A 17,032-nucleotide genomic window follows, 5' to 3' on the forward strand; every position below is an offset into this window, starting at 1 on the left:
TTATGTACCAAATTTGGAAGAAAAGATTAAGCACGAGAAGCACTGGGAACGAAAAACCCCTAATAAGGAGTGACCCAGAATGCCCTGGGATCAATATATAAGGGAGGGTTGCAAGTGTTCTGCTTTGCTTTCGATCTTTTCTGTGTTCAAGAAAGCGAAGTTCGAGTGAGCTATTTGCAGGAACAAAATGAACAATATCGTCCGTATCCAGCCAATGCAGTATGTTCACCTCTTAGATCTGGTAAGTGCTTCGCATAAGCAAATTTAGCTTTTGAATCGTGTGCACAATAACTTGGAAGTGAGCTCTGTGCAAATCGACCTTCGAGTTCGATCGACATCCACACACTGAACCTACGAAGGGGATCCAGGTGATCTTCCAATTTTTATCCAGTTATTAAGACTCAGTTAATCTTCATGTTTGACCTGGTTTCTGCAGTTGCAGAATAGAAACAATTAACACGGCTGTATATAGATCGTGTGAGTTTGTTCTTAATTTTGCGAAGTTTCGGTGTGTTGTCAAAGAAGTTTTTATTTTAAAAATCTGTGTCGCTCGTGCACACAAAGAAATGGACGATGAGAGCTCGGTGTGATGAAAATGCAAGAGCTTAACGTGAAAATTAATCTCATTTTTTTTTTTTTGCGTTCTTTCTTGTTTCATGTCGAAAAGTGCTCGATCAGGAAAGTGAAAGGGGCATGATAGTGACGTCAATGGGGTTTTACGTCAGAGCTAGAAGTGTTATATTTTGTCAACTTGCGTTTGAAATCCGGGGAAAATACCAAGCATACAGCGCAAAAAACGCAAAGTAGCTTGCTGAGGGTAGCAAGGCTATTGGATAAGTTAGACTAAGTTGGGGTTTAAAAGTGGTTAAAAATAATAATTTGCCTTGTTTGGCCCCTCCCCCTAAAATATCCACACCTGTCCCACAGAGGGATTTTTACTGTTAAACCTCACCCCCACAATATGTCTTATGCTGTTCTAATCAGTTAGCAGATGTAAAACTATTCTCTTTACAATATTTATGCATTTTCATTTTTAATTGGAGAAATTCTATCCTGATCATTTTTACAAATTCTCCTGACTGATCTCTTATATTTCTTGTAGTACAGGGTGAGACATCCTCGGAGACCCAGGGGCAGTTAGTGGGGTGAAACGAAGGAACACCGGGCAGAAATCGTAGCGACGAAAGTTTTCAAGAATGGCACGAAGTGTGCCGTTCTTGAAAACTTTCGTCGCTACGATTTCTGCCCGGTGTTCCTTCGTTTCGCCTCACTAACTGCTACTGGGTCTCCGAGGATGAGGGTGAGATAAATATTTTCTTTAAATAATGTATCTGTTGTCATTTTCCTGATATCCTTGATTATGAATTTAATATTATGACACTGAGAAATTAAAGGAGCAATCATGTCACAATATTTTAAGTCATGTTTCCGATTTCTTCCAAATTTAAGGAAACCTCAAAATCATAATTTTGTACGTAGATAAACAACAAAGGAGTAATAAATATGTTAACATAACAAGAGATGGTTTTGACTGACGAAGATTAAGACGGATTCTAAACAAAAAAAACTTGAAAAAACTTGCCAATTTACATTGTCCATGATGTAGCCCCTTTATATGCTGAGCATTCTGACTTGTATATATTATTTATGTCATGCATTCTTTTGCTGTTCATAGAACACCAATGTGACAGTACTAGAGGTGGGACCTAAGAGTTTAATTCTTCAAGACAATCATAAGTTAGTGGCAGGTCCTCTGCCGTATGTCGTCATTCCACCTGGCAACTACTGTGTCATAGAGAATCCCGTCAAGTGAGTGAAATCTTCTATTATGGAGTATCATCTGAAAAAAAAAATAATATTATTAAAACACTTTTTATGTTATTTCCCTGGCTACTGTTTGTAATCTACATTCCTGTTGTGATTTCTTTAAATTTTATTAACTCATTAAAACTGTGACTTGTTTTTATTTAGACAACCTTGTGAACCAGGAAAACAATGTGATCTGAATCACGGCCACAGGGAAATAAGGTTTTTTAAGGTGGGTTAAATATAGTTATATCAAACTCAAGGCTGTTGACAAGACTCAAGTGACAAAGCTGTAAATTACAGCCTCACAACAGAAACATGCCAGACAGACCTGTCATGGACCTGTGATGACTGTACATTCAATCACACAAACCTGAGTGGTAATAAACAAAGCTTAGGTTGGCTTCATGGGAGGCGTGTTGGCCAGATGGAGCGGCCTGGGTTTGAGCTCTGGCCGGGGGCATTGTGTTGTGTTCTTGGGTAATACACTTTACTCTTATAGTGTCTCTCTCCACCCAGGTGTATAAATGGGTACTGCCGAAATAATGCTGGGGGCACCCTGCGATTGTCTAGCATCCCATTCAGGGTGGGCAGAAATAATCCCAGCCGCTTTGTGCTACAGAAACTGGGATAACTTTGGCAGTATGGGCTGCAGGGCTCGAAGCTTCCCAAGGTAGTCTTTGCCATCAAAAGCATTCATGACAGTCAAATGTTTTTCTGTCCAGGAACCATTTCCTCTATATCCTGGTGAAACCATCGAGGGGGCAAGAAAATCAGAAGGTATGTCAGAGCACTTCAGATGTTAATTTGTTTCATTACTCCGTGTTGATCAGTTGGTAAAATTTAAATCATGTTTATGAGTTGGGAAATATTTACTGCCTTGTAATTTTCAAAGTTAAGAGGTGTTAATTATTTTCAGTTTTCATAGTTTCCTGCAGGAAGCAGGTTAGTACCTTTAATGAAAGGTACCTTATCTGAGACTATTAATTTTGACCAACCTTAAACCTTTTAATTATTACACTGCAAGAAAAAGGTTACCGACCTGTATGAAAAGTCACATCTCATGGCTGAATAGAAAATAAAACTTATAAAATGTTTTTGTTGTGTTGCATGCAGGATATAAATCTGGAATCAAGGCTCTTCCAGTTATTGGACAAAATGAAGGCCTTCAGTTATCAGCTATCATAGATCACATGGATGACGAAGAGGAACGCAAAACTGGAGATCTATGGCAGCTGGAGGGGCCTCTTACCTACAGACCAACACCATACGCTGTAAGTTAACTGTGTGCAAACAGTAAAAACGGTCATTGATCTTGTTCTTTGCTCAGTAGTTACCCCACCAGCGGTGCTAACAATTTCATTGTACACATATATTTATATTTATCTACCTAGCAGTTAATGCTGATTTTTAATTTTTAAATTTCTGCAGGAAATAGTTCGGAGAGTGAAGCCACGCATTATTAAATATGGACAAGCAATACGGCTAAAGGCAAAGCAGGGCTTGATTGACAAGACAGGAAAGTAGGTTTAAAGTGAAGCTCAAGTTAAAGTCAATGAATGCACACACACAACAAATATGTTACATATTTCCTTCAGTTTAATTGTTTTTAAGCCATATTACATTAGATCTCTTAACGACTAAATATGTAAGCAAAGTAAAAAGTCTGAAGATCACACCCAGAAATATTCTTAAAAAATGGTCAACTCTGGTGTTAATTACAGTTTTTAATATACATCATTTGGTGGCATGATTCTCACTGTGAAAATGATTAGTGGAAAACTTTAAGAGCAGTTTTGTTGCTCTGTTACCTTTTCAGAAAACGTGTGACATATGAACAATGGTTGGTAAGAGACTTGGGAGCCTATTTGCCAGGAGTTTATGAAGAGGTTTGTTGACAATCAAATCACTCCTTTGACTTATTTGCGCTGAGACATGTTCCATTTCTTTGGTTCTCAAAGCAGTAAGGATGGCATGCAATGCTAACACTTGAACGCATTACTACGATTTCCAGTTGAGTACGACGCGAACAAAGTTTGGTGACGAAGTTTCAACATAACAACGGCATTGTTGTCAAGGGCAAACTTCTCTGTTTCCATTGGTAACTTGTCGTTACAGGTACTGACCGCCAAAGTTCTTTTATACAAGGAGGACCTCTCGGGAAACAGGGCAATTTTTTGATTGGCTAATTTCGATCCAAGATGGCGTCAGTTTTAATTGAGCAATTTTTTGATTGGCTAATATTTTGAAATTTCGATCCGAAATAGTGTTAGCTTTTGTCAGCTTTACGAAACGCTAAATGTTCTTCATTTCAGTTCGCGAATTATTCATTTTGCACTTGAGAAAGATATATTATTTAAAGCTGAAGGAATTCTTAAAGCTGCTAGAAAATCCCTGGAGTTGGAAAACGATAAAATTTCAGTTGAACAGTAACTCTAACGAGGAAGGTAAAGTGACGCACGTTAAACATAACGTCAACTCTCAACACAGATCTGTTACCGTCGATATAAAACAGCTAAGGCATAATATATTTCGTTATTTGTTTCTTTTATCGTTGTCTCTGTGTATATATTTTTTATTTGAAAGCGTAATAAAGTGTTGCTGACGATATTTGTAGTGTTTTTATTTATTTAAGCATCGAGATTGTCGAGCAAGGCAGTTACAAAAACAAATTTGTTACCAATGGTAACAGAGAAGTTTGCCCTTGACAACAATGCCGTTGTTATGTTGAAACTTCGTCACCAAACTTTGTTCGCGTCGTACTCAACTGGAAATCGTAGTAAATGCCATGGTGACACTGATCTGAAGATGGTTTGGTGTTTATTTCATGCAATAATTTATTACTTTGAAAGTCTAAGTATGTTTCATTGTTTTGCAGGTTTTAGGTATTGAGAAAGCTCACACCCTCACAGAGACCACAGCGTTACACATGAGAGCCAAACAGACTTGTACTGATGCACTTGGGAAGAAGAGGTGTGCTCAAAATGTTATTACTGTTTGTCATACCATCAAATAATATATATCTTTGTTAGTTTATAGAATTTGATGTTGTATGGCAATATTTTCCCTTAGTTGATGATTTTGTTTATTTGAATGAATGCTTTGTTAGTTCTGGGTTTGTTTTTCCTATTTATATTTTTGAGTTAAGACAATGTTTATTTGGTGACAGAAAGCTTTACAAACTGAGATAATCAATTTTGCAGCTCCACAAGCTACATTCATTTGGTTAATCACTCCAAGAACTTTGTAGATCCTGTTAGTTGCAATATTACCAACAATGGTTGTTTCAGTGATTATGTTTACTTTTTTAAGTATTTCATACTGACAGTATGTACATGTATCTCATATTTCATGTTCATTTGATATGTCCTCTTAGAAATGCAGGAGATGAATGGCTTGTCACATCTGAAGATACAGAGATGTATATACCTGAGGTTTCTGAGGTGATGTGAATACACATGTGTTAGTGCTAAACACATGTGAACTTGTGTGAACTTGTGTGAACTTAAATTCTAATGTTAGTGAGCAAAACAAAAATTATACAAACTTAGTCACCAAGTTCATTTCAAGAAATGTAAAATTGTTTGTTTGTGATATGATTGAATCAACAGGAAGTCGTGGCTGAAGTGACTCAGACAGTACTGTCTCGTCAGGAATACTGTCTTGTCACTGATCCTGTAGACAGCAAAGGCCGTAATCAGCTGGGCAAGAAAGAACTTAGAAGAGGAGTCACTTCTTTTTTCCTACATCCAGGTACGTCCTAGCTTTATAAATAGAAATTAATTACAGAGCCTTATGATGATCAGTGTGTAAATTTTATGAGTGCTCTATAGCAACAGTGATGTACAGATTGGTAGAGAAAGGGAGGGGAAGGGGGGGGGGGGTTATAATTATGACACTGTAAGGCATTTTGTCATTAATATAATCCTTTCCTCAGTTAATTATGGCTAATATATTTTTAATTTCAGGAGAGGATTTGGATGGTGGAATACTGAAGTCTTATATTCTTGAAGCAGATGAAGCTCTGGTATTGTCTGCAGTTGATCATTTTGACGACAGTTCTGTAAAAAGTGCGTAAACCTTGCATTCTACGTGTGCTGTTTATTGACAATCATGTTATTGGTTTTAAAGAATTTATTAAGTACATATTCCTTGATTCTTATTCAATTCATTTACAGTATCTTTAGTTTTAAACACTTATTATCTTTTGCTTTCAATTTCCTCATAATTGCAGAGAAGTGTCATCGTTCCCCTGGGGATCGTTGGATGATCTTTGGCCCAGTGGAATATGTTCCACCGATAGAAGTTACTGTGAAGTCAAGAAGGTTTGACTAGTGACTTTTTTTCCATATAGCATGCTTCTGGGATGGGATAAAATAATAAAATAAAAACTTTATTTATCCTGAAGGGCCAATCAGTGATCATTAGATCACTGGTATAAACTGGCGATCAGCATTAAGTAATACATCTATTCTTAAAATTGTAGAAGATTTATATATATACATATTAAAAATTTACATTAAAAATACATAAAAAAAAAAAATACAAATATTCTGGAGTTTGTGTATCAAATTCAAGCATTTAAAAAGAAGAAAAGAGCAAAGAGCAGCAAGCAAACAAAAAAAAAAAAAAAAAAAAAAAAAAAGAAAACAAAAAAAGAAAATTGAACCTAATTTACAGTACATATATGATTTATACGGTCCTGTTCCATAAAATGCTTAAAAATGTGTGTCTTAAACTTAGATAGAGTGTTTAATTCTCTCATTTCCCTTGGTAATCCGTTCCATTCTCGTGCAGCGTCACACTTGAAAGTAGACTGACCCATTTTCGTTTTAGATGGTGTGACGTTTATAAGTGTTGAGTCTTTGAGTGTTCTACCGTGAATATCTGATCTCTTAACAAGATATCCCTCTAACTGGTGCGGACAGTTAACATTGTGTACGATCTTAAACACCAAAAGAAGCTTCAAAAACCTCCGTCTACTGTCTAAGGATAGCAGAAATAGCCTGTTTCGCATATCCTGTGAGCACGTTCTGCGATTCGCAGCAAGAATAATACGCATGGCCTGATTCTGTAATCTCTCTAAGCGTCGTGAATTACTCTTTCCACAAACACCCCATACGATACACCCATAATCTAGGATGGGTAATATAGTTTGTTTATAAATATTTAGAAGCACTCGTTGGCTAAGAAAGGGCGCGATCCTGTTTAACATTTTGAGCTTAGGATAAATTCTGGATGCAATATACGTAATGTGCTTATTCCAGTTTAGGCAACTGTCCATATATACACCTAAATATTTGCAATGTTCACTTTGTTTCAACAGCTTTCCGTCAAGTGTCACTTGTAAGTCACGGGTGTTAGCTACCGAATGCCTTGATCCAACTAGCATAGCCTCGGACTTTTTATGGTTGCTGATGAGACCGTTGCGGCGCAACCAAACGCTTACTTGATTAAGATCATCGTTAACACACTGTTCAGCAGCACCAACATCATTGGAACTTGCATGAAATTCAGTGTCATCGGCATAAAGAATTACGTCGCTGTTTTCACAGGCACTTGATATGTCGTTTATATGTATATTAAACAAGGTCGGACCCAACACAGAGCCTTGGGGGACTCCATGGGTGATTTGTTGCTGTTCAGACTCAATTCCGTTGCAGCTGACATATTGAGATCTCTCCGATAGGTAGCTTCTGAACCACGCGTACTCCTTTCCATGTAAATGTTTTGAAAGTTTCTGTAGTAGGATGCTGTGATTTATGGTGTCAAATGCTTTCCTCAAGTCGAGAAAAGCACATACAACTTTCTCGGTAAAGGGTGCTTTTATCTGGCCATTTCTTAGAAATAAATTTTAGTCACCATATTTCCTCAACCTTTTGCTACCTAGGCCTGATTACAATCAAATGTCTCTTTATGGTTGTAAGCAAAAGTTACTTAAGATATAGATCTTGTTTATACAGGCTGTTGTATTGTATCAAAGTCTTCAATATCAACGCAAATTAATTAGAAATGTCTTGCCTTTATTTCCTATTGTGCTGCCAGTCAATCATGACATGACATTTTTGTAATGGTCTATATTAAATTTTTTAGGAAAGCAATTCCTCTTTGTGAAAATGATGGAATATATGTGAGGGATGTACAAAGTGGTGCAGTAAGTATGATTATCTGTTCTATTTACAAAGTTCCACAATAAATTTTTAAGATCACCAATGACAAATGTTTCTTTGATTTTTCAAGGTACGTGCAGTTATGGGTCCACAGGCATATCTACTGAGGGCTTATGAGGAACTCTGGGAGAAGGAACTAACTGATGATGTGGAAAATATTCTCAAGTTAGTCTTACTGGCTATCAAGTTATTCAGTTAACGTTCGTTTACCGTACTGTCTGCCTGACTGAATGTCTGACTGACTGACTGATTGTCTGCCTACCTGCCTGATTGAATATCTGACTGAATGACCAACCCACCAACTCACTGACTGACCCACCCAACCACTGACCAAGCCACCTACCCCCCATCCGACCCACCAACCTATCAACTAAGTGAGTGAGTGTTGGACTTTCTGACAGTACACAGAAAATAGAGAGGAAAACTTTTGCAGCCATCCAATGTGACCTCAAGCTGGAGAAAAATTTCCTTCATGGCAGAACATTGCATGACAGCCCTTTTAAGATCTACAAATATACTTGTAAACTGCAGCAAGCACTATAATCACAGTCCTTCCTTTGTTGTTTTTAGGAGCGGTGGAGGAATCGGCAGTGGTGACATAAGAAAAATGGCGTACTTTGAATCATCCATTGATCCTTCAATCACCAGAGATGAGGTGTGTAATGAGCCCCTTTACAACACATTCATACCATAACACAGCAAGGCATCAAGCACTTAAAACAAATTTGTGGCATTTTCGCAACGTAACATGGCTCAGTCAAACTCTCCTTGTGAAAGCTGTATTTTTGAGGTTATTTGCATTCTCTCTATAGGGCCGAGACAAGACACGAGTGATTGTGTATCGTTGCCCAGGAAACACTGCTGTTCAGGTAACTTGCCTTTAGGTATCCATGACAACATAGAATGTTCATGAGTCCTTTAATATGACCTAGATTAAATCAGGAGCAGCAAATGTTTTCAGTAAAGAAATTTTCAAATCAGTGGTTAAAAGTGATTGTAAAACACGTTCTTGTGAATCAATCACGTAAATAATTATCTCCATCAATAAGATGTATTGGAAGTCTGTTTTTGTCTGTTTAACAATTATGTAATATTTGTGCATTTCTCAGGTTTATGATTACTTAAGGAAGACTGCAAGAGTGATCTTTGGACCAGACCTTGTAAGTAAGCAACTGCGCCAAGTCACGCTTTGTGAAACATGACTATTGGTGACAGTACAAGCTTAAAAACATCCATTGACATTTATTAGCTGTCTTGTAAAAACATTTTTGCATCTTTTTGAAACTTTAATTATAAAGAGTTGAAGTTAAAACAGCACGCTATTGCTGACAGCATTATTTCACTGAGAAAGTGCAAAGCACAATACGTCGGGAATGAACTTAAATATTTTTGGCACTTTTCATGTAATGTTTATTTTATTTTAACTAATTTTCTTATAAGTGCCATGCAACCCATGAACATTTTTTTGTTCAAATTGCTAGTCACTATATTGCTGTACACTGTTTTGAGATCAGTGATGAGAAAGTCTTTAACTAAAGGTTATTGCCTTAAGAAAAGTCTTCAACTAAAGGTTATTGCCTTGATAAACCACCAATTCTCCGAACTAACATTGAAAGAAGAATAAGTAAGAAGAATAGTGTTTCACACTTGGGACCACAGAGGTAAACACCTCCTGGCTGGTTGCACAGGAATCAGTGATTGCTAAACCTTTGTGTTGTACTTGTTATGTTTAAGGTTGTTCTTGGACCGCATGAAAACTTCAACGTGTTGAGCTTGAGTGGTAAGCGAACTTATTACCTTTGCAACTGTTATCCGAGGGTCTGGATGGGATTTAGTGATAGCTAAGAATTGGTCAAAATTCTAAGAGATCTGAGATCTGCAAAAATTACCGACATCTGAGAAATGGGCTGAAATTTTAACAACTCCTTATCTAAGGTGTCACGCAGCGTGAGAGATTACAGGATAACTTAAGGCCTGTACAGTTATCTCTACTTTGACTTGAATCTTTTTATCTTGTTTATTTTATTTGACAGCTGGGAAACCTAAAAAGCCACATGCTTTGAAAACAATATGTTTGATGCTTGGACCAGATTTCATCACGGATATTATTGAGGTATGTTCTATTACTTGTCAGTTATATCTCTTATTTTTGTGCACAGTTCATTGTTTCAGTAACTACTGAATGCCTGGATGCTTGAAAACCAAAGGCTGGGACAAACAATAACTTATAGCTTACTTTGAAAAAGAGAAGTAGCCTGGCTCCGACAGTATTCGCGCAAGCGCTTATGGGCTTACTAGAGAGGAGGGGGACAGCGCTATTTTTGAAAATGTTTAAACTCAAAAGATGCTGTCTATCTTTCCTGAACTCGACTTCGGGTGATATATTCTACAGAAAACCAGTAGAGAAAAATTTTTGTTGGAAGTGTGGGTGTTATGTGCTCAATGATAATTTGCGGTTAAGTACGAAAAATGCTCGCGTTGCTTTACTCACTGGAGCGGTGGTAAGAAGTTCAGTGGATCTCGCCTCTTAGCTATTTTCTCTTGAAGTAAGAACGTAATGGAGTGCCGCAAAATACAATATACATACCCATTTACAGTGAACATATTTTTTTCACCTCATGCTAAAATGCTAAATCTTGCTCCAGGTGGAAACGTCGGACCACGCCCGACTGAAAATCAAGATCGCAATGAACAACTTCTTTGAGGTCAGTTTTCCCTGGTGTAAAGTACAAAGACTAACGTTTGAAAATGGAAGAGTAACCAGGATCAGGAGCCCATGCCAGGATTCATAATTAAGTAAAATGTTTTTGAAACGTTCTCTGGTTAAAAATTTGTTAAAATATAAGCTTTCGGCTGCCAAACTGCAGCCTTTAACGAATGATAAAAATGGCGCGAATTTTTACCCTATATATTTATTCATTCGCGCCATTTTTATCATTCGTTAAAGGCTGCAGTTTGGCAGCCGAAAGCTTATATCTTAACAAATTTTTAACCAAAGAACGTTTCAAAAACATTTTACTTAAAGACTAACGTGATACCTAGGTCATTCCTACCAGAACTGTCAAAACTTAATAGTTGTTTCGAGATCCGAGAGATCATTCTTCACAGAAAAAGATTTTATTTGTTTGTGTGTGTTGTGTATATTCAGATTGAAAGAGGAAATGAAGAATCTGAGCAAGCAATCTTTTCTGTACCAGATTACACTGGAAACTCCTCAAAGAGTGTTGGTACGTCATGTATAGCTTTCTCAAGTGTACCCCTAAATATTCAACATCATAAGCCTTTGATACTAAACCATATCTCGGTAAAAAGCAATCTTCTTATTTTGATTCACGGAACCGTAGTGATGTACGTATTTTTTTTGCGTGTGTAACTAGGGACCTGAAACAAACTGCAATTAATTGATGCCATAAAAAATACGCAACAAATATCAGGAATGCAGTAGGAAGTAGGAATGAACTACATGAATAAACTTCAAAATTTGAGGATACGTTTTCAAGTTTGAGTCGCATTTATTTTAATTCTGCGCAAATCTTGTTGCAATATTCCCTGCGTTTGGAATTTGTTACTTGCAGTTACGAGAAAATACTCGGTCGGGCACGTGTATCTTAACGGAAAAAAATAATATATTTTACGGCTAGAAGTCACTATTTTGAGTTGTCAAGTAAAAGTACTTGTTGTGCTTCTGTTGGTCGTTTTGCGTTTTTGTGGGGTGTTTAATTTGGAGCGGGACAGTTTGTGTTTGCTTAATTGAAGTTGCTCTTGTTCTGATATTTAGCCAGCCGTATCCGTGGCAAAGTGGCACAGGTTCCATTTGATGAGTTTCATCGTTACTCCACGTCCATCATAAAGAAAGCTGTGTTTGGTGTGGACAAGGATGGAAATGTAAAACAACGGCTACGATTTGATGCAAATCAACTGGTAAGGAAAAGAGTTCCTTTCATTTTCTTGGAAATTGTGCTTTCTCTGAAACCTTCGTGAGTGACTTCTTTTTACTAGCACAAAGGGTAGCTATATCAAGATACAAACATTAAACACACAACTTATTTACAAAACCTGATGACACAACAAGACAGTTTGTTTAGGAAAATATGACTTTTTGTGAAGTTGAGCCTTATGCGAGGAGTTTCACATTATGGTACTTTCGAGGTTGGTAATGTTTTCTAAATACATAGTTAAAGTTTTCTGCGTGTATTTTCTTTCTGCCATCAAGACATGAAATGTAAGCTGGACTAACATGCAAATCAACTAGGCAAATAAGCGGCATTTTCAAACTTCAAAATTAAGGCCGGGCAAAACGAGGAAACATGTTTCCGTAATTGTTTCCTCGTTTTACCATGATTCCATGCCGCGCGGAAACATTCCATGTTTCTGCCGTGTAGCAGGAGCAACTGTGCTTCTTGGAAACAAAATTGACGCTGGCAACAATGCTTCCTGTGTGGCAAAACTGGAAAACATTGTGGAAACATGCGCGAGGTACGGGTATTTCTGGAAACATGTTTCCTTGTTTTGCCAGGCTTAAGACCCCCAGAAGCGAGAAACATTGTTACGGAAACGTTGTTTCCCTCAATGTTTCCCTTTGCGCGCACACACAATATTTGTTGCGAAGCAAATTTTGTTTCCGAGAAGCAAATGTTGGTTTCCGCAGCTTTGTTTCCTCGTTCACGGGCTCTTTTGAGATGTTTTCAGGTCTGGTTAATCAAGGAAGCAGTGTGCGGAAGCAAATGTTTCCCAGTTTAGTCGCGCAGGATACATTTGCAGCGGAAACACATTTTGCGTCTCGGAAAAAGGAAATGTTTTTGCCTCTGGTAAAAAATTTTAGCCCAGACACATGAAAACAGTGTTGACTGGTTTCCAGTGCTGGGCATAAAAAATGCACAGAGGTTAAAAAATATGGTAAGACAAAGAACGATTACAAGAGCAAACATTCTGCCCCAGACTTCTTCGAGGTCACTTCATTATTATGGTCATTATAGGCGTGCATGGCAGAATGTTTTCTTCGTTAGGACTCCTGGCCAGCAAAACATTTTCCTTACTTCCCGCTCATTTAGCCAGCCAGGAAACATGACAAGAAACCTCTATTGCTAGTTTAGCCAGTCCTTTAAAACATCACAGTAAACGTTGTACAGTCAACTCCAGTCTTACTAACTGCTCTTCTGACCCGCTAAAGAGAAGTATGCAGTTGGGAATAAGGTTCATGTTTTTTCTTCTGTTTTAGGTCATTACCAATGTTGATATCCAGAGTATTGAACCTGTCGATCTGCACATGAGTGAAAGTCTCAGTAAATCTGTTCAAATGGCGATTGAGATTTCCACAAAGTAAGTCGACTCTAGTACAATACGGGAAATTCCTTTGAGTGTGGGCCGAGTTGGCTAAAATCAGACGATATTCCGCAAGATTGAGCAGGATAATTGTTTTATTATTTAACAGGCTGTCAACGACAGCTTAAGGTAATGTGGTTATGCAGCGCTTTGCAACACTTCGGACGAATTTTGGCACGCTGCGTAAATCGCAGGATATCTCTTATACATGGATGATGGACAATCGTACGTAAAATAGTGGTCGGATTTGTAGGGGGCACACCATCCTTTTTCCTTAGATTTGTTTTTAAAAATTTGTAACCAACCGTTTCTCGATTGGTAATGTGTGGGTTGTGAGTTCGTGCGGCTCTCGCCTAAATTCCTCCCCCGCCCCCCCACCCCCCCCCCCCCCAAAAAAAAAAAAACCCCTTACCGAATTTATGGATAAGCTCCTGAAACCACCTCTCAGTACCGCTTTGTGTGTAACAAGACTTGCGTATAAAAAGAAGCCGGGGAGATATAGAGTGAACACTTCTAGGTTACAAATATAAATTCTCCTTACTGATCGCCATCCATTTCTTTTAATGTTAGTTGTATTTAGTTGTAAGGAGAAATGTCATGTTGACCAATATTTCTCGTCAGGTCCATTGAGCGAGCGGCGGAACACGAAGCCAAAAGAACAGAGCAAATGGCCAAAGGAATGTTAGAAAGGCAGAAACTTACTAACGAGAAGGTGAGTGCACCGTCAAACAATTTTAATTAAAAAATGAAATAGCGTGTACTCAAGTAAACAGTTTTGCCATAAGGTATACGACGACGACAAAGCCAAACTAACTTTATTGGACTATGCTTTGGTTGAAAAGAATCGTTTTATTTTCGTGTCAACACGGTAGAGGAGAATGTAAGAAATAGAGTTAGGTAAACTTTTTCCTTAGGAGAGGCGGCCTAGAGCAATTCCAAGAACAAAATGGCCAAGGAAACGGGGGGGGGGAGGGGTGAGATTTACAGGGGGGGAGTGTAATGCTTCCTGCGACGCAGTTGGCTCTATGAAATAAACGTTTTCTCAAATAAATTATTTTTCCTCTTGCTAGGAAGCTGAAAATGCTCGAGTGAAGTTACTTGAACTAAGAGCTGTCACTGCCGCAGTGGAATCCTCGGGACAAACGAAATCCGAGGCACAGGCAAGTCAATATAGTCTGCACACATTTTTGTAACTTTTTTCACGTCTCTTAATGTTGGTTTTCTCATCTTGACGGCTTTTTTGTTGTTGTTTCCATTTGAAGCTGTTTATCATTGTATTTAGTTGCATGGGTATTAAATTAATGTTAATAATTTATAATAATAATAATTTAATACTTATTCGGCGCATGTTGATAAAATGCGACAACTATTTTTACAGGCTCAAGCTGAACGGCTGCTAATTGAAGGCGAAAGTGCGATAGAAGGTTAGCTCTTCTCTCTGGTCGTCAAAGATCTAGTTCAATTTGATTTCAAATGTTCAAAAATCATAAAAAGAAGGTGACAATTCATAGACCTGTTTGGCATTGACATGATTTCGTTTCTTTTTCGTTTTTAGTTGCTAAGCTACAGGCAGAAGCTGCAGAGGTTGAACTTGTTGCCGAGTTAGAATCTAAAAAACAGGTAATTTGTGAATTGTGAATAGTAGTGATGTTAACAAAGATGAATTTCTTCCAAGGAGAAACTGGAAGAAAATTCCTTTGAGAAGCTAAACTGCTTATTAGAAAGGTGAATCTTTTCACGTTTATTCGGCTTCCTGGTGAAGCAACATTTATCTGTCATTTCATTTGTAATTTAACAACAACAGAACACATGAACTCATTGCTCATTCACTATGAAAGAGAAAGAGAATCAATAAACTGACTGAAGAAAAAATGAGTTAGTCTACTGACTTTGTGTCCACGTGTGCAATAAATACTAATGTTTATTTTATTATTAACAGGAGAAAGAAGGTGAACTTGAACATCAGAAAAAACTTAATGAACTAGAACTCCAGAAGGCCAAGGAATTAGCAGAAATTGAGGTTTGAAGCCAGATGTTGTTACAGTCAAGTGGTTTTGATGTAACTCAGTCTCAACTTTTCATCATATCGTTTTCTTTTCAGACTAACAAGTTCGCCGCGATGGTAAAAGCCGTGGGTTCTGACACGATAAAAAAGATTGCTCGCTCTGGTCCCGAGTCACAGGTATTTACATTTCGGACGCTTGTCTATGGGAAGAAATCCTTTAATTCCGCAAAGCGATTTTCAGTTGACTGAAAACTTATTTTATGTTTGCTTTATTTTGCGTAACCTGGACTCCATATTTAGATTAAAATTCATGCCAAACGCTCAAGCCAATCAGCAAACATGATTTCTCAAAAACCAATCAGGACTATGGCCAATCGTGACTTGACTTGTGCATTTTCCCGCGCTTTTCACGGGTTACATGTTTTTGCTTCGAGCACTGATTGGTCAGTTGTTTTATATACATTTGTTGTGATTGGTCAGAGTTTGACTGCTTTGGTTTAACGTAAGTCATTAGAAAAAAAATCAGTCTCTCGGAATCTTAGATTTCCGAAAGCTATTTTTCGTGTAAAAGTAAGATGCATGTTTTTCACTCTGTTGTTTATTCTTGACAGGCCGGGCTACTCAAGGGACTGGGAATACAGAATGTTCTTATCACTGATGGCTGCACACCTCTAAACTTGTATCAGTCCTCAAGCGGCTTCGGACAGCGGGGAATGATGAGCTAGAGACTGGGCTTTAATATAATATATTCCGCTAAATGAATGGCATTAAATGCAACTGTTCACCGTCAATATAACTAAATAGTAGGCGAATTTTCTAATGTCTGTGTACTTGCACTTAAAATATAGTTTTTCCAATTAAAACACCAGTTATCGTATAAACAACAAGCAAGAAACTTGTATAGGAATTTAGTTTGTAGGTTAGGTACAGGGCTTCTGGTTAGGTAGTATTATATTTGTGGAGCTGAATAATGGAAGTAACTCGCGAATAGAGTGGAATTCTAAACGTGACTGTCACCAGGGTTCAAAATAAAATCACAGCTTTTAACCTGAATTTGTCGGCCTTTTTGGCAAGGCTGATTTTTCCCAGCTGTAAAACAAACTTTTGATGGCTATGCATTTCAAGGGACACAGTCCATATGCATACTTGACGTACCGTATGCTCAAATGTTTGCAATGTATTGTAGAGCGGTTTCATAGACAGTTGGCCATTTCTAATTTTCCAAGATGATAGAGTATTTAAACTGACTAAATAATTAAAGGATTTTAAAAAACAACTATAGAAAAAACGCATGGATGCATTTTTTACTCATTATGTACTCTCTGCAACAAGTCCCCGTGTAGAAGGGTTAGTTGATTGAATAAAAATGTGTTAATCTCTCACGTGAACTGTTCAGGTGGTACATAACTGTTCCAGCGTAAAAATAAACCAATCATAGAACGAATACTAGACACTCACGTGAAGACAGCAAGGGGCTCGTTAGTTGCAACGGTCAACACCTTGCCCCTCACGTGCATATCATATACGTATTTTGAAAGTTGTGAGGAGAACTTTTCTCTGTTCAGCAAAAAAAAACGTATTTAAGCGCGACAGGGCTAAATAAAGTCCTTTACTGCTTCCAAGGTAACCCGAATTTGTGTTTTAAGCGTAACACTTCTAAAAAGGCAATGTCCCATACATTGTGCTATTCAGCACCCTTATTTAGTCAGAGAGCCATGAGGGGAGGGTG

At 37.8% G+C, this 17,032-nt stretch overlaps 1 protein-coding gene across 1 annotated transcript; it reads left to right on the top strand.

Annotated features, from left to right (window-relative positions):
• Nucleotides 1–100: 100 nt before the first annotated feature.
• LOC144642442 (major vault protein alpha-like) lies at nt 101–16,685 on the top strand. The gene is made up of 30 exons (XM_078501396.1): nt 101–241; nt 1,676–1,809; nt 1,972–2,038; nt 2,532–2,586; nt 2,923–3,080; nt 3,238–3,329; nt 3,626–3,695; nt 4,685–4,779; nt 5,183–5,249; nt 5,418–5,559; nt 5,775–5,876; nt 6,041–6,131; nt 7,900–7,960; nt 8,047–8,141; nt 8,547–8,631; nt 8,789–8,845; nt 9,086–9,136; nt 9,711–9,756; nt 10,010–10,089; nt 10,622–10,681; nt 11,125–11,203; nt 11,755–11,897; nt 13,195–13,295; nt 13,920–14,010; nt 14,369–14,458; nt 14,677–14,722; nt 14,854–14,918; nt 15,238–15,318; nt 15,400–15,480; nt 15,915–16,685. The coding sequence occupies exons 1-30, from the start codon at nt 188–190 to the stop codon at nt 16,026–16,028; spliced, it is 2,553 nt and encodes an 850-aa protein (XP_078357522.1). The 5' UTR covers nt 101–187; the 3' UTR covers nt 16,029–16,685.
• Nucleotides 16,686–17,032: the final 347 nt, after the last annotated feature.

This window comes from Oculina patagonica, chromosome 2 (assembly GCF_052425735.1).
Source record: "Oculina patagonica isolate OP01 chromosome 2, crgOcupat, whole genome shotgun sequence".
Taxonomy (NCBI): Eukaryota; Metazoa; Cnidaria; class Anthozoa; order Scleractinia; family Oculinidae; genus Oculina; species Oculina patagonica.

Coding starts and splice junctions, on each gene's coding strand:
- LOC144642442 (XM_078501396.1), top strand. CDS start 188: ATGAACAATATCGTCCGTATCCAGCCAATGCAGTATGTTCACCTCTTA. Junction 9,137..9,710: donor TGATCTTTGGACCAGACCTT/GTAAGTAAGCAA, acceptor GTTATGTTTAAG/GTTGTTCTTGGACCGCATGA. Junction 15,319..15,399: donor AGGAATTAGCAGAAATTGAG/GTTTGAAGCCAG, acceptor TTTTCTTTTCAG/ACTAACAAGTTCGCCGCGAT.